The sequence below is a fragment of the Poromitra crassiceps genome (assembly GCF_964638095.1).
Source record: "Poromitra crassiceps genome assembly, chromosome: 4".
Classification (NCBI taxonomy): Eukaryota; Metazoa; Chordata; class Actinopteri; order Beryciformes; family Melamphaidae; genus Poromitra; species Poromitra crassiceps.
The window spans coordinates 60,929,559-60,954,616 of NC_139626.1; the positions used below are offsets into that span (position 1 = coordinate 60,929,559).

At 45.4% G+C, this 25,058-nt stretch overlaps 1 protein-coding gene across 1 annotated transcript in view; it reads right to left on the reverse strand.

Annotated features, from left to right (window-relative positions):
• Positions 1–25,058, reverse strand: part of usp34 (ubiquitin specific peptidase 34) — a 249,063-nt gene that overhangs the window by 201,589 nt on the left and 22,416 nt on the right. The window contains 2 exon segments of the mRNA XM_083636161.1: positions 4,960–5,010; positions 15,918–16,467. Coding sequence (XP_083492287.1) covers positions 4,960–5,010; positions 15,918–16,467 — 601 coding nt within the window.

Below are 25,058 nucleotides of genomic sequence, written 5' to 3' on the forward strand. Positions count from 1 at the left end.
TATATATATATATTAGAGATGGGAATAGATTAATTTTTTTAATCTAGATTAATCTAGATTAATCCTGGTCATTAATCTAGATTAATCTAGATTAAAATGGGTCATTTGAAGTCTGTCGAAGCCATTCAAAATATGTGTGTGCAACATAAATAATGACTAGAAGTAAGTCCTTGTGAACAGGTTTCTGTTTATTCGGTTGTTCACGCCCCCCCACAGCAGCCAGGATGGGGGAGGCAGACATAAATGTCCGCGCTTACATACCTGTTCCATTCTAAAGTGATAATCATCATGGCCTGCTCAATATAAGTGGACCCTGCTACCAGACAACTTTGAGAATAATAATATATATAATAATAATAATACAGTGGAGCTGCTCAGTGGCCAGCAGATCAGACTGTGGTTGTACTGGACAGCTTCCAGGTATGAATGTGTGTGAATGTGAACAGGGCGCTCCTGAAAAAGAGAGCATTGCTCTCAGTGAGACTCCCCCTGTATAAATAAAGGTAAAAAAATAAAAAATAAAATAGATTAAATAGATTAACGGCGATAATTTTTTTTATCGCGCGTTAAGAGTCTTGCGTTAACGCAGCCGTTAATGGCGTTAACTATCCCATCTCTAATATATATATATATATATATATATATATATATATAGGCTCTGTCTGTAACGCAAGGAAGCTGAATATCACCTGATACCTGAATAGGTACCTGGTTAATTAGGTAGCTAATTTTAATAATAGGTGACTGAAAAATAACTCGTTTCAGACAGCCTAACGGTTTAAGGTAGCAGAGTTTTATCCTTGTCCTGTAGAGGGCAGTGATACGCCTAGTAACGTCTACACTGCCGGAAACTTGAATGAAAAAGAAGAAGAAGACGGGTTCACTGGTTCCTGAAGAACAGCGTGACTTGAAAAGACTTGGCGGGTTCCAGACTGTCACACACACTTACCATGGAAGAAGAGATACTTTTTATTTTTATTTGTATTATTATTCATTTTTGTTTCAATGACCAGGCGGATGCGGCAATATCTGCGGTGTAATGCATGGCCAGGAAGAGTCCTGTGAGAATCTGGGTCACCAAGCAAAGGCCTAAGAGAGAGCCATAATTTCAGAGGGTTGAGATGTTGGCGGGGGTAGGAAGGTCAATAACTATATCATTTACGATTTTTAGAAGGGTGTGCGTTTTTCGAAGGTTGGCCATTAACGTTCCTATAGTTAAATAATAACGGTGGTTTTTCAAGCCGCTAGTCCTGGTTAAAATCCGGGTAGGAATTATGACTTATTTTATGTCTCTATTCTTGCGGTCCTAACCCTAACCGTTTCTGCTCTGGAGTAGAGACAGAGAGACAGACAGCTGAAAGTAGGCTATGAGGCAAATAATCTGAAATTAGCTCAGTCTAATGCCATCTGTGAATTGAATTTAAAAGTAAAGCAACATTATCACGCAGATTACTGACTAGTATTAGTCTATCAATCTGACAGACAGACAGGCAGACAGACAGACAGACTTTCACTGGAAGCAGAAATTATGCAGCTGCTCTCCCCCTCTCTCTCTCTCCCCTTGCAGCGGGGAGAGAGAGAGCAAGGGCAGAGAGAGAGAGCGAGAGAGACTGCAGACGGGTTGCCATGTTCGTTATCATAACCCCCGAAGAGGCAGATTTTTAAGAGGTTAAAACGTTACATAAACAGCCTAAACTAGTCTAAAATAACAAACCAATAACAGAACTCCACAATACAACCCTGACAAACTTTAGAAACAGCGTTTTAAATCCTAGAGTAGTCTATAATATAGCCTACCATTTGCAAGTACTGACACACCCGTTTAACTGGCAACGTGAGGCTGCACGCGCAGCAGAGAGCAGCAGGCTCAGAGCAGCAGGCTCAGAGCAGCGCAGTTTACTTTCAGTTTTGTCACTACCTTCAAGAGCTTCAAAAGTATATTTAGCGGTCGAATTTCACAATAATCTTTACAGAGAATGAAAGCCAAGGCTTTATTTTACTATAATCTGATGAAACCCCAAAACAGCAGAAATAAATATTTTCTGATAAAATCGCGTTTTCTAGACAAACAGCCAGCGCGACAAGCGACTGATTTGGTCAGAGCAGGTCACATTTAATAAAGCACGGTTAAAAAGTTACACTTGAAGGTGAACGCACCGTCGTCTGCCATGCTGCTATTCGTCTTCTGCTTGCTTGCGTAGTTACGTTAACGTTACTGTAGTCCTGGCTGGCTGGTTATTGCTTATCCTATGTGGGGTTAGAAATCACGCTGCTGCGCAACCTAGGTTAGGAACCTTGCTAGGCTGTCCAGATCGCAGTCAAGTAGGATGTTTCCTACTGACCCGCAAAAGTGACTTTTCAGACACCCTAATAACAAACTGTCGCAGTAAAATGAAGTAACGGTTGACGTTATTGACCATGCTAAAATCAAAATCAAAAGAAAGTGATGATGTTCGTTATTTAGCCAATAGTTGTTTAGCTTTTTTCTGATGCGGTAGGTTTTCTGGGCGCCGCCATTAACGGAAATTCTGGGGGAAGAGCGTCATTCTTCTTCGTCGATTGGAAGGGTCGCAATGCATCATGGTATACCCTAACCCACCAAAGGTACCACTGATGGTTCCTTACGAATTAGGCAAAAATAGGTACCTGGAAAGGTTGCAAATTCAGTCACCTTTTGTATAAAACTGGTTTCAGACAGCCTAAAACATAAAAATGACAACTTACTACCTAGAATTGCCACCTACATTCCTCGTTTCCTTGCGTTACAGACAGAGCCAACGTCTTGGCTGAACATCAATTCCAATCAAAGTTAGGAAATTCCGTTTTTATTTGATGCCTACAAAGCAAATGCTACTTTGTACTTGAGTTCTCCCCTGTAAGTGACTTTGGTATAGATGACCCACCCATTGTATTTAAGCCAGCAGTATTCTACCATTATGTATGCAGAAACATTGGGACTTTAAGATGTACTAGATTTTCTTGCGGGGTGCCCCCCTGGACCCCCCTGGGGGGGTGGGGGGTCCAGGGGGGCACCCACCACATTCTCCCTGAATGCTGTGGGAAACACTTAGTACTTTATATTTTTTCTTAGGGTTTTCTTTGTTCTAACAAATGTACACATTGCATATTGCAATTGCCACTCTCTCATGAATACATGTTTAATGTGTGTTTATTAATGCCGTAAACATCCCCTTTAAATGCCGTAAACATCCCCTTTAGCCGGCTACTTATCCTCTCGATGTGTCATTCACTTAACCATGCTGTTGGAAGCTATTTGTGCCATCACCACTGAAATGCTGAGCAGATGTTTATTATAGCTGTGTGAATGTGAAGAGGAGCACGATTTCGATTTCAGACGGACAAGCCCGTCTTTATTGTCACACGGTTACACATCAACACATGCACGGAGGGCCACAAACACACACATGCTGACGGTGGCCGGTGAAATTTGTCCTCTGCATTTAACCCATCCTGGCTTGTCCTTTCCTCCGGGGGGGCAGGCCAGGAGCAGTGGTCGCTTTCTCGTACAGCGCCCGGGGACCAACTTCGGATGTTGTCGTCACTGGTCGGATGACGATGACGATCTGATCTTCTGCATGTTTTTAATGGGGGGGGGGGGGGGGGGGGGGGGGTTATATACGGAGGAACCCCCCTGGGGGAGCACGGGGAGAACATGCAAACTCCACACAGACAGAAAGGCCCTTACGACGAGATACCCCACCTGGGCAGTAGGCACTGAAGATATGGGGGGGAACACAACCACAGCGCCCACAGTGTCCCAGGCGAGAATCGAACTCAGGACCTTCTGACTGTGAGGCGACAGCTCTACCACTGAGCCACCGTGCCCCCCCACTGAGCCACCATGCCCCCCCACTGAGCCACCGTGCCCCCCCCCCCACTGAGCCACCGTGCCCCCCCCACTGAGCCACCGTGCCCCCCCCCCCCCACTGAGCCACCGTGCCCCCCCCCACTGAGCCACCGTGCCCCCCCACTGAGCCACCGTGCCCCCCCACTGAGCCACCGTGCCCCCCCACTGAGCCACCGTGCCCCCAGCATTGCTGGAACCAAAACGAAAATCAGGACGCTGGCCGTCAGGGAAGGAAGAGGCTGAATATTGGTAGAAAAGCGAGTGGCAGAGTCACACGGATCGTCAACGGTCACATCAATTATTATTTTTAAATGTATACATTTGAACTATCCTCTTTATTTACAGCAGTTATTAGTTCCCCACTCATCAACATATCAGTGAAGACACTCTTCACATTACTATTTTTTCATTCCCGCAGTTAGGAAAACATCTGGAAAGAGAGCATTCAGGTTCAAAGCCCCCTCAGACTGGAATAAATTATCCCCAGACATACGAACCATTACATCTTTTCACATATTTAAAAAAAAGTCGGTCTTCTTGTCTTGAAATCGGCGTGCTCCTGTTTCCGTTGATATATAGTAACTGTCTTTATATATATATTTATATATATTGCGTAGTATATGACCATTGTGTGGTGAATACATGTGAATGTATAAATAAGCAGTTATGTGTGTATGTATATATGCATGTGATGTATATGTATGTGCTGGAATATGTATATTTATATATTAACTTTATCTATGTGTATATATATGTATGTATATATATATATATATATATATCTGCTATTATACATGTTCTCTACAGTTCACTGAAAATACGATACGTATTACTGATTATTATTTTGGTTTATATTTATTTTGCTATATTATCTAACTGATACTTGGGTGTTAATTGCCGTAGTTATAGTGTTCTTGTCTCTTTTGTCTTGTTTGTCATGTCTCTTCTGATTTAAATTGTAACTTCCTTGAATCTTGTTTTTGCTTGTTAGGACCCCCTCGAAAACGAGATGACTCATCTCAAGGGGTTTTTCCTAAATGAATAAACTTGAATATATATGTATCAAAACAAAGGGTGGATGCGTGGCTTACGTTCATGTCGCAGAAGGAGCCGAGGATGTTGCTTTCGTGAGCAGATATGTCCTGGAGAGAAGAGACAAGAGGAGGAGAGCTGATGCATTTCAGGGAGAAGTGTTTGTGCAAAACTGTTGATCCTAATACAGCAGTTATATTTATAACTGTTGATCCTAATACAGCAGTTATATTTATTATGAGGCTTTGATTGACACCGAGGTCTAACTCAGCCGTCTGTTATTTCGGAATAGCTCATTTGTCATTTGTGATTACTAAGTTATTTTTCGAAACCCACGTAGGTTACGCCAAAACCACGCCCTGTGCCCCAAAACCCCACGCCCTGTGCCCGCCTACGCAGCAAAACCACGCCCTGTGCCCGCCTACGCAGCAAAACCACGCCCTGTGCCCGCCTACGCAGCAAAACCATGCCCTGTGCCCGCCTACGCAGCAGTCAAAGCGCCCTGGGATTGGCCAGGCGCTCATGCTCATGTTGGGCTCTCTGTTACAGGGACACCATTTCTGTGAGAAGCAACACCACCAAGCGAGGCTGCAGCGAGGATATTGAAAGACAAAATCCGACATCGCACCAAAGCATACAATGTATTTTAATGTTATTTGACTTTAATAATAATAATAATAATAATTCATTTTATTTGTAGTGCACTCTTCATTCAGAAAGAATCTCAGAGTGCTACAGAGTTAAAACTTTCTGACCACCCGCCTCAGTGCTTATTATGAGGCCAGAATAACAGATGCTGCCCTTGGCCATTGGGAAGGCTAACCCTTTACTTTTGGCTTTATTGATTGTGTATGATTCAACTTTGTATCTATGATTTTATATTATTGCACGTTTTTGTAGATTGTTGGGACTTCACTGGCCTGGAACAAACTGCTGGATATTTTTCATTTGCAGGTTAAACTGTCAGCTGAGCTCTGTTATTGAAGCTTTGGCTAAAGGCCTGAATTTTACAATGATGTTTTGAAATAAATGTTTCAAGATCGATTGTGTGTTAAAAGCTTGTGTTACGTTTTCATTGGCGTTATTGCAGTAATTTATTTTCAATGTTCGCTATCGAGAGCAATTTGGTTAATAAAATCGCTGGGCTGGGCACAGTGTTTGTGGTGTGTGGGAAATGTGTCAGAAGCTTGTGTATTACGTTTTCATTAGCGTTAATACACTAAGGAAGGTATGCGACCATCATTCATTCAATTTCAATGTCCGCTCTCAAGAGCAATTCAGTTGGTTCATGAAATCGCTGGGCTGCGTGCCGTGCAGTGTTTGTGGTGTGCGAGATTCGAGCTGTCAAAAGAAGACAAAAGACTTGCTCCTGGCCAATCCCGGGCGCTTGACTGCTGCGTAGGCGGGCACAGGGCATGGTTTTGGCGTAACCTACGTGGGGTTCGAAATAACGCGTGATTACTACAGCAGAACAACATGGAGCTGATATCACCATTCATTTTTCTGATCACATTTTTCTACTGTGATATTGAATTTCAATATCCCTATAAGAAGGAGAAAAATGGTTTCATCTGCATCACTTTGTTCTAAACTAAACAGTTGATAGTTGGTATTGTACAGTGTGATGGACCCATACTTGGTACTGTCAGTACATTCTTCTAAGAAGCACGTTGGCAAAGTCGCTTTTGATCAAATAAAACACGACCAGAGTCAATCAGCCTGGCAGTGTGTTGGGTCTATGTTGCCCTTACCTCTATGGAGGTGTGTGTGTTGTGTTGGGTCTATGTTGCCCTTACCTCTATGGAGGTGTGTGTGTTGTGTTGGGTCTATGTTGCCCTTACCTCTATGGAGGAGTGTGTGTTGGGTCTATGTTGCCCTTACCTCTATGGAGGAGTGTGTGTTGTGTTGGGTCTATGTTGCCCTTACCTCTATGGAGGAGTGTGTGTTGTGTTGGGTCTATGTTGCCCTTACCTCTATGGAGGTGTGTGTGTTGTGTTGGGTCTATGTTGCCCTTACCTCTATGGAGGAGTGTGTGTTGTGTTGGGTCTATGTTGCCCTTACCTCTATGGAGGTGTGTGTGTTGTGTTGGGTCTATGTTGCCCTTACCTCTATGGAGGAGTGTGTGTTGTGTTGGGTCTATGTTGCCCTTACCTCTATGGAGGTGTGTGTGTTGTGTTGGGTCTATGTTGCCCTTACCTCTATGGAGGTGTGTGTGTTGTGTTGGGTCTATGTTGCCCTTACCTCTATGGAGGAGTGTGTGTTGGGTCTATGTTGCCCTTACCTCTATATAGGGGTGTGTGTTGTGTGTTGGGTCTATGTTGCCCTTACCTCTATGGAGGGGTGTGTGTTGTGTTGGGTCTATGTTGCCCTTACCTCTATGGAGGAGTGTGTGTTGTGTTGGGTCTATGTTGCCCTTACCTCTATGGAGGTGTGTGTGTTGTGTTGGGTCTATGTTGCCCTTACCTCTATGGAGGAGTGTGTGTTGTGTTGGGTCTATGTTGCCCTTACCTCTATGGAGGAGTGTGTGTTGTGTTGGGTCTATGTTGCCCTTACCTCTATGGAGGGGTGTGTGTTGTGTTGGGTCTATGTTGCCCTTACCTCTATGGAGGAGTGTGTGTTGTGTTGGGTCTATGTTGCCCTTACCTCTATGGAGGTGTGTGTGTTGTGTTGGGTCTATGTTGCCCTTACCTCTATGGAGGAGTGTGTGTTGTGTTGGGTCTATGTTGCCCTTACCTCTATGGAGGAGTGTGTGTTGTGTTGGGTCTATGTTGCCCTTACCTCTATGGAGGTGTGTGTGTTGTGTTGGGTCTATGTTGCCCTTACCTCTATGGAGGTGTGTGTGTTGTGTTGGGTCTATGTTGCCCTTACCTCTATGGAGGTGTGTGTGTTGTGTTGGGTCTATGTTGCCCTTACCTCTATGGAGGAGTGTGTGTTGGGTCTATGTTGCCCTTACCTCTATATAGGGGTGTGTGTTGTGTGTTGGGTCTATGTTGCCCTTACCTCTATGGAGGGGTGTGTGTTGTGTTGGGTCTATGTTGCCCTTACCTCTATGGAGGAGTGTGTGTTGGGTCTATGTTGCCCTTACCTCTATGGAGGAGTGTGTGTTGTGTTGGGTCTATGTTGCCCTTACCTCTATGGAGGTGTGTGTGTTGTGTTGGGTCTATGTTGCCCTTACCTCTATGGAGGAGTGTGTGTTGGGTCTATGTTGCCCTTACCTCTATGGAGGAGTGTGTGTTGTGTTGGGTCTATGTTGCCCTTACCTCTATGGAGGAGTGTGTGTTGTGTTGGGTCTATGTTGCCCTTACCTCTATGGAGGTGTGTGTGTTGTGTTGGGTCTATGTTGCCCTTACCTCTATGGAGGTGTGTGTGTTGTGTTGGGTCTATGTTGCCCTTACCTCTATGGAGGGGTGTGTGTTGTGTTGGGTCTATGTTGCCCTTACCTCTATGGAGGAGTGTGTGTTGGGTCTATGTTGCCCTTACCTCTATGGAGGAGTGTGTGTTGTGTTGGGTCTATGTTGCCCTTACCTCTATGGAGGTGTGTGTGTTGTGTTGGGTCTATGTTGCCCTTACCTCTATGGAGGTGTGTGTGTTGTGTTGGGTCTATGTTGCCCTTACCTCTATGGAGGAGTGTGTGTTGGGTCTATGTTGCCCTTACCTCTATGGAGGTGTGTGTGTTGTGTTGGGTCTATGTTGCCCTTACCTCTATGGAGGTGTGTGTGTTGTGTTGGGTCTATGTTGCCCTTACCTCTATGGAGGAGTGTGTGTTGTGTTGGGTCTATGTTGCCCTTACCTCTATGGAGGAGTGTGTGTTGGGTCTATGTTGCCCTTACCTCTATGGAGGGGTGTGTGTTGTGTTGGGTCTATGTTGCCCTTACCTCTATGGAGGGGTGTGTGTTGTATTTGTAGACAGGCCCTTACCTCTATAGTGGGGTGTGTGTTGTGTTTGTAGACAGGCCCTTACCTCTATAGTGGGGTGTGTGTTGTGTTTGTAGACGGGCCCTTACCTCTATAGAGGGGTGTGTGTTGTGTTTGTAGACAGGCCCTTACCTCTATAGAGGGGTGTGTGTTGTGTTTGTAGACGGGCCCTTACCTCTATAGAGGGGTGTGTGTTGTGTTTGTAGACGGGCCCTTACCTCTATAGTGGGGTGTGTGTTGTGTTTGTAGACGGGCCCTTACCTCTATAGTGGGGTGTGTTGTGTTTGTAGACGGGCCCTTACCTCTATAGTGGGGTGTGTGTTGTGTTTGTAGACGGGCCCTTACCTCTATAGAGGGGTGTGTGTTGTGTTTGTAGACAGGCCCTTACCTCTATAGTGGGGTGTGTGTTGTGTTTGTAGACGGGCCCTTACCTCTATAGTGGGGTGTGTTGTGTTTGTAGACGGGCCCTTACCTCTATAGTGGGGTGTGTTGTGTTTGTAGACGGGCCCTTACCTCTATAGTGGGGTGTGTTGTGTTTGTAGACGGGCCCTTACCTCTATAGTGGGGTGTGTTGTGTTTGTAGACGGGCCCTTACCTCTATAGTGGGGTGTGTGTTGTGTTTGTAGACGGGCCCTTACCTCTATAGAGGGGTGTGTGTTGTGTTTGTAGACAGGCCCTTACCTCTATAGTGGGGTGTGTGTTGTGTTTGTAGACGGGCCCTTACCTCTATAGTGGGGAGTGTGTTGTGTTTGTAGACGGGCCCTTACCTCTATAGTGGGGTGTGTGTTGTGTTTGTAGACGGGCCCTTACCTCTATAGTGGGGTGTGTGTTGTGTTTGTAGACAGGCCCTTACCTCTATAGTGGGGTGTGTGTTGTGTTTGTAGACGGGCCCTTACCTCTATAGTGGGGTGTGTGTTGTGTTTGTAGACAGGCCCTTACCTCTATAGTGGGGTGTGTGTTGTGTTTGTAGACAGGCCCTTACCTCTATAGTGGGGTGTGTGTTGTGTTTGTAGACGGGCCCTTACCTCTATAGTGGGGTGTGTGTTGTGTTTGTAGACAGGCCCTTACCTCTATAGAGGGGTGTGTGTTGTGTTTGTAGACGGGCCCTTACCTCTATAGTGGGGTGTGTGTTGTGTTTGTAGACGGGCCCTTACCTCTATAGTGGGGTGTGTGTTGTGTTTGTAGACGGGCCCTTACCTCTATAGAGGGGTGTGTGTTGTGTTTGTAGACAGGCCCTTACCTCTATAGTGGGGTGTGTGTTGTGTTTGTAGACGGGCCCTTACCTCTATAGTGGGGTGTGTTGTGTTTGTAGACAGGCCCTTACCTCTATAGTGGGGTGTGTTGTGTTTGTAGACGGGCCCTTACCTCTATAGAGGGGTGTGTGTTGTGTTTGTAGACAGGCCCTTACCTCTATAGTGGGGTGTGTTGTGTTTGTAGACGGGCCCTTACCTCTATAGTGGGGTGTGTGTTGTGTTTGTAGACGGGCCCTTACCTCTATAGGGGTGTGTGTTGTGTTTGTAGACGGGCCCTTACCTCTATAGTGGGGTGTGTGTTGTGTTTGTAGACGGGCCCTTACCTCTATAGTGGGGTGTGTGTTGTGTTTGTAGACGGGCCCTTACCTCTATAGAGGGGTGTGTGTTGTGTTTGTAGACGGGCCTTACCTCTATAGTGGGGTGTGTGTTGTGTTTGTAGACGGGCCCTTACCTCTATAGTGGGGTGTGTGTTGTTTGTAGACGGGCCGTTACCTCTATAGTGGGGTGTGTGTTGTGTTTGTAGACGGGCCCTTACCTCTATAGTGGGGTGTGTGTTGTTTGTAGACGGGCCGTTACCTCTATAGTGGGGTGTGTGTTGTGTTTGTAGACGGGCCCTTACCTCTATAGTGGGGTGTGTTGTGTTTGTAGACGGGCCCTTACCTCTATAGTGGGGTGTGTGTTGTGTTTGTAGACGGGCCCTTACCTCTATAGTGGGGTGTGTGTTGTGTTTGTAGACGGGCCCTTACCTCTATAGTGGGGTGTGTGTTGTGTTTGTAGACGGGCCCTTACCTCTATAGAGGGGTGTGTGTTGTGTTTGTAGACGGGCCCTTACCTCTATAGTGGGGTGGGTGTTGTGTTTGTAGACAGGCCCTTACCTCTATATAGGGGTGGGTGTTGTGTTTGTAGACAGGCCCTTACCTCTATAGTGGGGTGTGTGTTGTGTTTGTAGACGGGCCCTTACCTCTATAGAGGGGTGGGTGTTGTGTTTGTAGACGGGCCCTTACCTCTATAGTGGGGTGGGTGTTGTGTTTGTAGACAGGCCCTTACCTCTATATAGGGGTGGGTGTTGTGTTTGTAGACGGGCCCTTACCTCTATAGTGGGGTGTGTGTTGTGTTTGTAGACGGGCCCTTACCTCTATAGTGGGGTGTGTGTTGTGTTTGTAGACAGGCCCTTACCTCTATAGAGGGGTGTGTGTTGTGTTTGTAGACGGGCCCTTACCTCTATAGTGGGGTGTGTGTTGTGTTTGTAGACGGGCCCTTACCTCTATAGTGGGGTGTGTGTTGTGTTTGTAGACAGGCCCTTACCTCTATAGTGGGGTGTGTGTTGTGTTTGTAGACGGGCCCTTACCTCTATAGTGGGGTGTGTGTTGTGTTTGTAGACGGGCCCTTACCTCTATAGTGGGGTGTGTGTTGTGTTTGTAGACGGGCCCTTACCTCTATAGTGGGGAGTGTGTTGTGTTTGTAGACGGGCCCTTACCTCTATAGTGGGGTGTGTGTTGTGTTTGTAGACGGGCCCTTACCTCTATAGTGGGGTGTGTGTTGTGTTTGTAGACGGGCCCTTACCTCTATAGTGGGGTGTGTGTTGTGTTTGTAGACGGGCCCTTACCTCTATAGTGGGGTGTGTGTTGTGTTTGTAGACGGGCCCTTACCTCTATAGAGGGGTGGGTGTTGTGTTTGTAGACGGGCCCTTACCTCTATAGTGGGGTGTGTGTTGTGTTTGTAGACGGGCCCTTACCTCTATAGTGGGGTGTGTGTTGTGTTTGTAGACAGGCCCTTACCTCTATAGTGGGGTGTGTGTTGTGTTTGTAGACGGGCCCTTACCTCTATAGTGGGGTGGGTGTTGTGTTTGTAGACGGGCCCTTACCTCTATAGTGGGGAGTGTGTTGTGTTTGTAGACGGGCCCTTACCTCTATAGTGGGGTGTGTGTTGTGTTTGTAGACAGGCCCTTACCTCTATAGAGGGGTGTGTGTTGTGTTTGTAGACGGGCCGTTACCTCTATAGTGGGGTGTGTGTTGTGTTTGTAGACGGGCCCTTACCTCTATAGTGGGGTGTGTGTTGTGTTTGTAGACGGGCCCTTACCTCTATAGTGGGGAGTGTGTTGTGTTTGTAGACGGGCCCTTACCTCTATAGTGGAGTGTGTGTTGTGTTTGTAGACGGGCCCTTACCTCTATAGTGGGGAGTGTGTTGTGTTTGTAGACGGGCCGTTGCCTCTATAGTGGAGTGTGTGTTGTGTTTGTAGATGGGCCGTTACCTCTATAGTGGGGTGTGTGTTGTGTTTGTAGACAGGCCCTTACCTCTATATAGGGGTGTGTGTTGTGTTTGTAGACGGGCCCTTACCTCTATAGTGGGGAGTGTGTTGTGTTTGTAGACGGGCCGTTGCCTCTATAGTGGAGTGTGTGTTGTGTTTGTAGACGGGCCCTTACCTCTATAGTGGGGTGTGTGTTGTGTTTGTAGACGGGCCCTTACCTCTATAGTGGGGAGTGTGTTGTGTTTGTAGACGGGCCGTTGCCTCTATAGTGGAGTGTGTGTTGTGTTTGTAGACGGGCCCTTACCTCTATAGTGGGGTGTGTGTTGTGTTTGTAGACGGGCCGTTACCTCTATAGTGGGGTGTGTGTTGTGTTTGTAGATGGGCCGTTGCCTCTATAGTGGAGTGTGTGTTGTGTTTGTAGATGGGCCGTTACCTCTATAGTGGGGTGTGTGTTGTGTTTGTAGACGGGCCCTTACCTCTATAGTGGGGTGTGTGTTGTGTTTGTAGACGGGCCCTTACCTCTATAGAGGGGTGTGTGTTGTGTTTGTAGACAGGCCCTTACCTCTATATAGGGGTGTGTGTTGTGTTTGTAGACAGGCCCTTACCTCTATAGTGGGGTGTGTGTTGTATTTGTAGACGGGCCCTTACCTCTATAGAGGGGTGTGTGTTGTGTTTGTAGACGGGCCCTTACCTCTATATAGGGGTGTGTGTTGTGTTTGTAGACAGGCCCTTACCTCTATAGTGGGGTGTGTGTTGTATTTGTAGACGGGCCCTTACCTCTATAGAGGGGTGTGTGTTGTGTTTGTAGACGGGCCCTTACCTCTATAGTGGGGTGTGTGTTGTGTTTGTAGACGGGCCCTTACCTCTATAGTGGGGTGTGTGTTGTGTTTGTAGACGGGCCCTTACCTCTATAGTGGGGTGTGTGTTGTGTTTGTAGATGGGCCGTTACCTCTATAGTGGGGTGTGTGTTGTGTTTGTAGACGGGCCCTTACCTCTATAGAGGGGTGGGTGTTGTGTTTGTAGACGGGCCCTTACCTCTATAGTGGGGTGTGTGTTGTGTTTGTAGACGGGCCCTTACCTCTATAGAGGGGTGTGTGTTGTGTTTGTAGACGGGCCCTTACCTCTATAGAGGGGTGGGTGTTGTGTTTGTAGACGGGCCCTTACCTCTATAGTGGGGTGTGTGTTGTGTTTGTAGACGGGCCCTTACCTCTATAGTGGGGAGTGTGTTGTGTTTGTAGACGGGTCCTTACCTCTATAGAGGGGTGTGTATTGTGTTTGTAGACGGGCCCTTACCTCTATAGAGGGGTGTGTGTTGTGTTTGTAGACAGGCCCTTACCTCTATAGTGGGGTGTGTGTTGTGTTTGTAGACAGGCCCTTACCTCTATAGTGGGGTGTGTTGTGTTTGTAGACGGGCCCTTACCTCTATAGTGGGGTGTGTGTTGTGTTTGTAGACAGGCCCTTACCTCTATAGTGGGGAGTGTGTTGTGTTTGTAGACGGGCCCTTACCTCTATAGTGGGGTGTGTGTTGTGTTTGTAGACAGGCCCTTACCTCTATAGTGGGGTGTGTGTTGTGTTTGTAGACGGGCCCTTACCTCTATAGAGGGGTGTGTGTTGTGTTTGTAGACGGGCCCTTACCTCTATAGAGGGGTGTGTGTTGTGTTTGTAGACGGGCCCTTACCTCTATAGAGGGGTGTGTGTTGTGTTTGTAGACAGGCCCTTACCTCTATAGAGGGGTGTGTGTTGTGTTTGTAGACGGGCCCTTACCTCTATAGAGGGGTGTGTGTTGTGTTTGTAGACGGGCCCTTACCTCTATAGAGGGGTGTGTGTTGTGTTTGTAGACAGGCCCTTACCTCTATAGTGGGGAGTGTGTTGTGTTTGTAGACAGGCCCTTACCTCTATAGTGGGGTGTGTGTTGTGTTTGTAGACGGGCCCTTACCTCTATAGTGGGGAGTGTGTTGTGTTTGTAGACGGGTCCTTACCTCTATAGAGGGGTGTGTATTGTGTTTGTAGACGGGCCCTTACCTCTATAGAGGGGTGTGTGTTGTGTTTGTAGACAGGCCCTTACCTCTATAGTGGGGTGTGTGTTGTGTTTGTAGACAGGCCCTTACCTCTATAGAGGGGTGTGTGTTGTGTTTGTAGACGGGCCCTTACCTCTATAGAGGGGTGTGTGTTGTGTTTGTAGACGGGCCCTTACCTCTATAGAGGGGTGTGTGTTGTGTTTGTAGACGGGCCCTTACCTCTATAGAGGGGTGGGTGTTGTGTTTGTAGACGGGCCCTTACCTCTATAGTGGGGTGTGTGTTGTGTTTGTAGACGGGCCCTTACCTCTATAGTGGGGAGTGTGTTGTGTTTGTAGACAGGCCCTTACCTCTATAGAGGGGTGGGTGTTGTGTTTGTAGACGGGCCCTTACCTCTATAGAGGGGTGGGTGTTGTGTTTGTAGACGGGCCCTTACCTCTATAGTGGGGTGTGTGTTGTGTTTGTAGACAGGCCCTTACCTCTATAGTGGGGTGTGTGTTGTGTTTGTAGACAGGCCCTTACCTCTATAGAGGGGTGTGTGTTGTGTTTGTAGACGGGCCCTTACCTCTATAGAGGGGTGTGTGTTGTGTTTGTAGACAGGCCCTTACCTCTATAGTGGGGTGTGTTGTGTTTGTAGACGGGCCCTTACCTTTATAGAGGGGTGTGTGTTGTGTTTGTAGACAGGCCCTTACCTCTATAGTGGGGTGTGTTGTGTTTGTAGACGGGCCCTTACCTCTATAGTGGGGTGTGTGTTGTGTTTGTAGACGGGCCCTTACCTCTATAGTGGGGTGTGTGTTGTGTTTGTAGACGGGCCCTTACCTCTATAGTGGGGTGTGTGTTGTGTTTGTAGACGGGCCCTTACCTCTATAGTGGGGTGTGTGTTGTGTTTGTAGACAGGCCCTTACCTCTATAGAGGGGTGTGTGTTGTGTTTGTAGACGGGCCCTTACCTCTATATAGGGGTGTGTGTTGTGTTTGTAGACGGGCCCTTACCTCTATAGTGGGGTGTGTGTTGTGTTTGTAGACAGGCCCTTACCTCTATAGTGGGGTGTGTTGTGTTTGTAGACGGGCCCTTACCTTTATAGAGGGGTGTGTGTTGTGTTTGTAGACAGGCCCTTACCTCTATAGTGGGGTGTGTTGTGTTTGTAGACGGGCCCTTACCTCTATAGTGGGGTGTGTGTTGTGTTTGTAGACGGGCCCTTACCTCTATAGTGGGGTGTGTGTTGTATTTGTAGACGGGCCCTTACCTCTATAGTGGGGTGTGTTGTGTTTGTAGACGGGCCCTTACCTCTATAGTGGGGTGTGTGTTGTGTTTGTAGACGGGCCCTTACCTCTATAGTGGGGTGTGTGTTGTGTTTGTAGACGGGCCCTTACCTCTATAGTGGGGTGTGTGTTGTGTTTGTAGACGGGCCCTTACCTTTATAGAGGGGTGTGTGTTGTGTTTGTAGACGGGCCCTTACCTCTATAGTGGGGTGTGTTGTGTTTGTAGACGGGCCCTTACCTCTATAGAGGGGTGTGTGTTGTGTTTGTAGACGGGCCCTTACCTCTATAGTGGGGTGTGTGTTGTATTTGTAGACGGGCCCTTACCTCTATAGTGGGGTGTGTGTTGTGTTTGTAGGCTGTGTAGAGGGGGAACTGGATCTGGAAGATCTTAGCAGCACACAGCAGCAGTTTCTCCCTCTCCTCTGTGCTCCACGAGCTGAAGGGGTCCTGGCTGTCCACACCCGCCTCACCGGCCCCAGATCCACTGCCTCCCTCCCCTGGCCCGAGTGCCTCCGCCTGGGCCTGACCCGGCTGGCCCGCCCCCTGACCCTGACCCTGACCCTGGCCCTGGCTCTTGTGGTGGTTGGGGTCGGGGGCGTCCTCCTCGGCAGAGTCCCTCTCCACGTTCACCGGCTCGTCCTCCCCGGGCGAGGAGGGCTGCGGGAGGAGGGGCCCGGGGCCGGCCACGCCCCCGCTCCATTCTGACCCCGCCCCCTCCGCCCCCGTCACACTGCCCGCGTGGGCGTGCGCGTGGATGGAGCACAGGCGGTCTCGCAGGCTGCTGATCTGGGCGATGACCAGGTTGATGAGAGCGTAGACCAGCTGGTTGAACACTTCCAGGTGCTTGTACTCCTTGAAGCAGCAGAGACATTGTCTGGAGGGGAAACGGGAGAACAAGAGGTTAGAGCAGGAGGGGTGGCCAAACTTTTTTGGGTTGTGGGCCGCATACAGCAAAATATAAGGAGTCGCGGGCCAAACAATATTAAGAGCGGCAGTTTTCGCGGCAATTCTTTTTCTTTGCCAGAAAACCCTTGTGCCATCAAATTTTTTATTTCTACCTAAATAAATATATGACAGTTTATTGATGTGCTCACCTATTACAATGGGTATTTCTGTATGTTTTCACATTTTCTTTTCCTGTGCCAACAGGTTAAGACAGAGATAATTGAACATAACATTAGTATTAAACATTAATTCTTTTTTTTTTCTTTTTTTTTTAATAAATAGACCAGGTCAGGGTACTCAAGTATAACCCATTTTCAATGGTTTTAAATTGAAAAAAACGACATGGGGGGGGATCAGTTTTTTTATTTTTGTTTTTCCATTTCTTTTTCTTTCTTTTTTTGTTTTTAGGTTTTTTTCCCGTTTTCGTTTTCGATTGGCCAAACTTGCGCTGTCAATCACAGCGCAGTCGCTGATTGGCTCTTCCGCTCTGCAGCTTCTGCTAAACTTCCCCCCCACTGGCTTTGGGGCGAGACCGTCACGCAGAACCAAATGAAATGTGAGTTCACGTGACGGGCTGGTTTACCAGGCTAGTGTGCAGGGTGTGTTCTGCCCAAATCTCCAGTGGGATCATAATAACGTGGAAACAACAGCAACTTGTTGCTACTCTGCCTACCCTCTCTGGCGGGTGCTGGGTGATGAGAAACACGTCAAGAACTGTGCGCCGCTTGTGGTAACTTTTTGTTTTTCTGTTTGGGGGGCGGGGAAAGTGTCGCCACAGACACAAGTTCATAAATGTTGCAATACACAGAGATGAAGGGACTTTCATCAATGGGCCATACCATCACCATTGTGTTAACTCACTTGAGGATATATAGTGTATAGTGACTTTACACACATTTATTTACATGGAAATCTTCCGGATTATCGCTTTAAAGGGGCGATACGTGCGACTTTTATTGTCACATGGCACAAAATGACCATAACACACTACCTGTCCAGTCCACAGTGTGGACAGACCTGATTGAATGATTGAAATATATTTCTTAGTCAAATATAAATAGTTAAGTTGATCCTATGAATGTCTTTCCAAAGCCTTTGCCTTTCCATCAAGGCAAAGGGCAGCTACTTTCAATCATCTCAAATATAAGATGGTTTTGATTCAACACTTTTGGTTTGGTTTATTTAACAAAGTTCAAATACAGAGTGGTAAAAACCATGTAAATGACATTGTCAGGGATAGCGCGATAAAGTCCAGGACTTCTTTTCATCGTGGTCCCTGGTGGACCATCAGTCCAACCCCGCTCTCAAGGTGGTTACAATCATTAGACGAAGAGGCGGGCGACTTACATCAACAGCAACATCATCACCACAAATTAAAAATAAATAAATTATATATATATATATATATATATATATATATATATATATATATATATATATATATATATATATATATTAGGGCTGTGGCGATTCACTTATCTCCCGATTCGATACTATCACGATTCTTGGGTGCCGATTCGATTTATATTGCGATTCTTAAGTATTGCGATTCTACGATTATTGCGATTCGATATTACGATTTATTGCGATTTTTGTTTATTTTTTTCTTTTCTTTTTTCAGTTTGTTTGCTTTTTTACACTAGATTAGAACATGGGAAAAGTTGAATCATACACTAGAGACTGTATATTATATATCATGAGTAGGGCTGGGCGATATAGTTAAAAACAGGGGCGGACTGGGATCATAATTCAGGCCGGGCATTAGATACCAAGCAGGCCAGGCCGATATGGGCCGACGCGCGTGAAATTTGGGCCGTTTGAAGCCCAATTTGGGCCGTTTGAAGCCAGATTTGGGCCATTTGAAGCCAGATTTGGGCCGTTTGAAGTCCAATTTTACAATGAGATGCACCCACTTTAACCCTGAAGTGTAATTATTACTTCAGACATAATATAATAAAGTAATAAAACCACTAGTAAACCAGTAGGCGGCGCCTGGCCTGCTGTTCAGTGAGTGGCCTGACTGCAAGCACCCAATTTTTTGTTTTTTTTTGCGATTATCGATTCTGGAATAAAAGATCGATTAAAAAAATCGTGACATTAAAAATCGCGATACTTAGGTGAATCGATTTTTTCCCCCACCCCTAATATATATATATATATACACTCCTCAAAAAGAGTTCAGAAACGTTATTTCGGTCGATTATTTCTCCCCTTTAATAATACCAATTGGTATTGTATTTTATATTGTTGGAAAGCCTGATTAGTCACCTTTACAACGAGGTACAACTTGTAAGGATCGTGAAGAGTGGTGGGACTGTGACGTGTGTGCCTCCACTGAAACAGAGTTCATCAAACATTTCAGGATGTCAAGGGCTACTTTCAACTACATCTGTCAGCGCCTCAAGACTCTCACAGCAACACACTCACTACAGACCCCTCATCACAGCAATACACTCACTACAGACCCCTCATCACAGCAATACACTCACTACAGACCCCTCATCACAGCAATACACTCACTACAGACCCCTCATCACAGCAATACACTCACTACAGACCCCTCATCACAGCAATACACTCACTACAGACCCCTCATCACAACAATACACTCACTACAGGTCCCTCATCACAGCAACACACTCACTACAGACCCCTCATCACAACAATACACTCACTACAGGTCCCTCATCACAACAATACACTCACTACTAGGGATGTTCATTTTGAAAATTTTCCAAAATCGATAATCGGTGAATATTAACGATCAATTATCGATCATCGATTTTATTAATACTTAGAAAATTTTCAATATTTTCATTTTTTTTTTTTTTTTTTTTTTTTTAATTAAATGAATGCCTATGGCAGAAAATACGAAAGACAACGTGTTCTCCTCAATGAACTCTTTATTTCAATGTGTCTCCTCTCCAACACTGCTGTCCCCGGCGCATGCCGGTGTGAATTTCCCATGTTTAAAACAGTTTTGTTGGCACAAAGGCCCGTGCCCAGCCAGAAAACTAGAGACTATATGAAGCTCCACCTCACGTTAGTCGGCTGTGCAATGGAGTGGGGCGAGGAGGAACGAATTCCACCCAAACCTAGTCAAAAAAAAAAAAAAAAAAAAAAAAAAAAACTTTTTTTTTTCTTTTTTTTTAATAATTAAAAAATCGATCCAAATGCCACAGGATCGATTCCAATCCTTAACGATCGATTATCGATTTTCGATAATTGATGAACATCCCTACTCACTACAGGTCCCTCATCACAGCAACACACTCACTACAGACCCCTCATCACAGCAATACACTCACTACAGACCCCTCATCACAACAATACACTCACTACAGGTCCCTCATCACAGCAACACACTCACTACAGACCCCTCATCACAGCAATACACTCACTACAGACCCCTCATCACAACAATACACTCACTACAGACCCCTCATCACAGCAATACACTCACTACAGACCCCTCATCACAACAATACACTCACTACAGGCCCCTCATCACAGCAATACACTCACTACAGGCCCCTCATCACAACAATACACTCACTACAGGCCCCTCATCACAGCAATACACTCACTACAGGCCCCTCATCACAACAATACACTCACTACAGGCCCCTCATCACAACAATATACTCACTACAGACACAAGACACTCACTACAGGCCCCTCATCACAACAATACACTCACTACAGGCCCCTCATCACAACAATACACTCACTACAGGCCCCTCATCACAGCAATACACTCACTACAGGCCCCTCATCACAACAATACACTCACTACAGGCCCCTCATCACAACAATATACTCACTACAGACACAAGACACTCACTACAGGCCCCTCATCACAGCAATACACTCACTACAGACACAAGACACTCACTACAGGTCCCTCATCACAGCAATACACTCACTACAGACACAAGACACTCACTACAGACCCCTCATCACAGCAATACACTCACTACAGACACAAGACACTCACTACAGGTCCCTCATCACAGCAATACACTCACTACAGGCCCCTCATCACAGCAACACACTCACTACAGACCCCTCATCACAGCAATACACTCACTGCAGGCCCCTCATCACAACAATACACTCACTACAGGCCCCTCATCACAGCAATACACTCACTACAGACACAAGACACTCACTACAGGCCCCTCATCACAGCAATACACTCACTACAGACACAAGACACTCACTACAGACCCCTCATCACAGCAATACACTCACTGCAGGCCCCTCATCACAACAATACACTCACTACAGGCCCCTCATCACAGCAATACACTCACTACAGACACAAGACACTCACTGCAGGCCCCTCATCACAACAATACACTCACTACAGACCCCTCATCACAGCAATACACTCACTACAGACACAAGACACTCACTACAGGCCCCTCATCACAGCAATACACTCACTACAGACACAAGACACTCACTACAGACCCCTCATCACAGCAATACACTCACTACAGACACAAGACACTCACTACAGACACAAGACACTCACTACAGACCCCTCATCACATCAATACACTCACTACAGACACAAGACACTCACTACAGACACAAGACACTCACTACAGGCCCCTCATCACAGCAAGACACTCACTACAGGCCCCTCATCACAGCAAGACACTCACTACAGGCCCCTCATCACTGGTACTGCTTCATTCAGTCGCCTGGCTCTGTGCTGTTAGCACAGAGGCTAATAGTAGCCTATCGAAGCCCGCTGGTCTCCGTGAAGAGCTCAGCTGTCCAGTTGTTAATGAACGCATTGCAATGAATGGCATCACCGCACCGCAGCGACTTCATAAATTATTAATTATTCCCCCCACCCCCGCCAATGACGATGCCATCGTGGATCACGATGGTTCACTGTGGAATAATCACGATGGATAATTTACTCACATCGCACAACCCTAATATGGAGCGTGAAGATAGATGTTATGATTGATATGGAGCATGAAGATAGAGGTTATGATTGATATTAGAGATGCTGCGATCGAGATTTTTCAATACCGATCCGATTCCGATATTTTAGCCTCAAAACCGATCCGATTCCGATCAAATTTCGATACCCGATTCGATACCGATTTCGATCCGATACCGATACAGCACATATTTAAGCCTCTCGATGCTGTCTGATAGCTGGCAGGCAACAAACATTTTTAGGGTTATGTATGTATGTGCGTGCTTTGGTAATATAGTATGTAAACGATTTAGTTCATCTAATTAATTTGATGTAAAACTAAAACATAACAATCAAATACACACTTATTTTGTAATGGGTGAACACTGGACACAAATAATTATTGTTTCCTCACACATACACCCCCACTCTGTCTCACACAGGACACATACACACACAGCCCTCCCTGTCTCTCTCTCTCTCTCACACACACACACACACACACAGCCCTTTCCCTGTTTCTGTCTCTCAGACACAAAGTTTGTGCATACATTTCCACTGCCAGATTGGAGGAGTCTTTTGTCATTTTCTAATGCTACTTCTCTTCAGTGCAATACGTTTTGATAACGACCTGCTGTACAGCGCCGTTCGCGCAGTCAACTCCGTGTCGTTAACGTTAAAGTTTAGAGGAGAAAGATAGCTGGCGTTAGCTAGCTCATTAGCCATGTTAGCTGCCTCAGTGGGTAACGTTAGCCCAGTGGTAGCCAACCAGTCGCCCGCGGGCGACCAGTCGCCCGCGGGGTGGCGCTGTGGCGCCCGCAAGCCACGTTCAGAAAAATGTAAAAAAAAAAAAAAAAAAAAAAAAAAAAAAAAATTTTTTTTTTTTTTTTTTTTACACAAACAAGACAAAACAGACAAACAGGCTCAGCCACAGGGGAAAGAAAGAAAAAACAAAAAAACGAAACAAAAAAATATAATCAGAAAAATTAATTTTTTATTTGTTTTTCTCCTCCCTTCCCACAATAACACACAAATGTAGAAAATAATTTGTTTAACAATGCATACGTTTTAAAAACGTTTATTGTCTGTGTATAATTTATTGTCTGTGTATAATTAATTATTGATTAACTATTTTGATCGGCCTGGGCTGGGGTCAAAGTTTAGTTTTACGTTACGTCACTACGTCATTCACTCTGCGACAGTGCGACTGCCAGCTGCCAATGATTATATCAGTCGGCTAAGCTAAATGATGGAACGCAAGAACAATGGCAGAAAAGTGAAAGAAAAAACATTACCAATTTCAAGAGGAGTGGGAGGAAGAGTTCTTCTTCACAACAGTGAAAGAAAAGAGTGTATGTCTCGATTAAATGCATAATACTCATTATTTAAAGGTAAATCGAGCAAATTTCAACAGGTAGCCCCCGACATGACTCTCTACCCTTCAGGTAGCCCTCGACCTCAAAAAGGTTGGTGACCCCTGCGTTAGCCTATAGAGAGTATTTATCTGACGTTTATGCTAGCTACTCCTCAAACCTGCGGGTGGAAATGGTTTATGCGATGCGATGTATGTTGAAGCAAGACAACGTTTTAATGTACCTTGAATTGGACAAATTACGACGGGTCGTGCTCACGCAGATCTAAGCCCTGGCCATCCTAGGCTCAACGCGAGACTCATCAGTCATTCGGTTGAGTCTCGCAAAGTTACACACAAAGTTTGTGCATACATTTCCACTGCCAGATTGGAGGAGTCTTTCGTCATTATCTAAGTGTACTTCTCTTCAGTGCAATACGTTTTGATAACGACCTGCTGTACAGCGCCGTTCGCTCAGTCAACTAACGTGTCAATAACGTTAGTTAGAGGAGAAAGATAGCTGCTGTTAGCTAGCTAATTAGCCATGTTAGCTACCTCAGTGGGTAACGTTAGCCTATAGAGAGTATTTATCTGACGTTTATGCTAGCTACTCCTCAAACCTGCGGGTGGAAATGGTTTATGCGATGCGATGTATGTTGAAGCAAGACAACGTTTTGGCCCTGGCCATCCTAGGCTCAACGCGGCCTGAGTGTGCTGCATGCTGGAATGGAGTGCTTATATCGGAGCCTTGGATCGGTCATTTTCGCTGGAATCCGATCCGATCCATGTTTTTTGGCTGATATCGCGCCGATATCCGATCACATGATCGGATCGCAGCATCTCTAATTGATATGGAGCATGAAGATAGATGTTATGATTGATATGGAGCGTGAAGATATATGTTATGATTGATATGGAGCATGAAGATAGATGTTATGATTGATATGGAGCATGAAGATAGATGTTATGATTGATATGGAGCATGAAGATAGATGTTATGATTGATATGGAGCGTGAAGATATATGTTATGATTGATATGGAGCGTGAAGATAGAGGTTATGATTGATATGGAGCATGAAGATAGATGTTATGATTGATATGGAGCATGAAGATATATGTTATGATTGATATGGAGCGTGAAGATAGAGGTTATGATTGATATGGAGCATGAAGATAGAGGTTATTGATATGGAGCATGAAGATAGATGTTATGATTGATATGGAGCATGAAGATAGAGGTTATGATTGATATGGAGCATGAAGATAGAGGTTATGATTGATATGGAGCATGAAGATAGAGGTTATGATTGATATGGAGCATGAAGATAGAGGTTATGATTGATATGGAGCATGAAGATAGATGTTATGATTGATATGGAGCATGAAGATAGAGGTTATGATTGATATGGAGCATGAAGATAGAGGTTATGATTTATATGGAGCATGAAGATAGAGGTTATGATTGATATGGAGCATGAAGATAGATGTTATGATTGATATGGAGCATGAAGATAGATGTTATGATTGATATGGAGCATGAAGATAGAGGTTATGATTGATATGGAGCATGAAGATAGAGGTTATGATTGATATGGAGCATGAAGATAGATGTTATGATTAGAGCTGGGTATTGGTTCAAATTTCAAGAATCGATTCGATTCCGATTCACAAGGTTGCGAATCGATTAATTTCGATTCGATTCGATTCGATTCGATTCCGATTCGATCAATTTTCAATATTGATTTGGTTAGTGATACCAAAACGTGGTTTTTGAGCTGTACCCTGAATTACATGACTGTCCAGTTATGTAACACAGGGGTTTCCAACCAGCCAAGTAGATACATGGGGAAAAAAAGTTGCAGACCTGTTGTCAATTTTAATGGTTTTAGTTACACATATATTTACTCACCACGTGGTGACAAAGGGTAAATAACAGCCTTTTCATCTGTCAATAAAGACACTTTCACAATTATGCACAGTGATTTGATTTCAGCCTATATAATTTCTAAAAGTAGATATTAATAATGATCAAACATTTCCATTCATGTAGCCTACAGTATTTATGTTTTTGTTTCAACAGCATAATTAAACGTCAACTTGAAACTATGTTTCAACTACCACACACAGCACAATATTTTAGCCTGTTTAGTAAAAAAAAAAAAAAAAAAAAAAAAAAATTTAATAATAAAAAAAATCGATCTCTGGACATATGAATCGATAATCGAG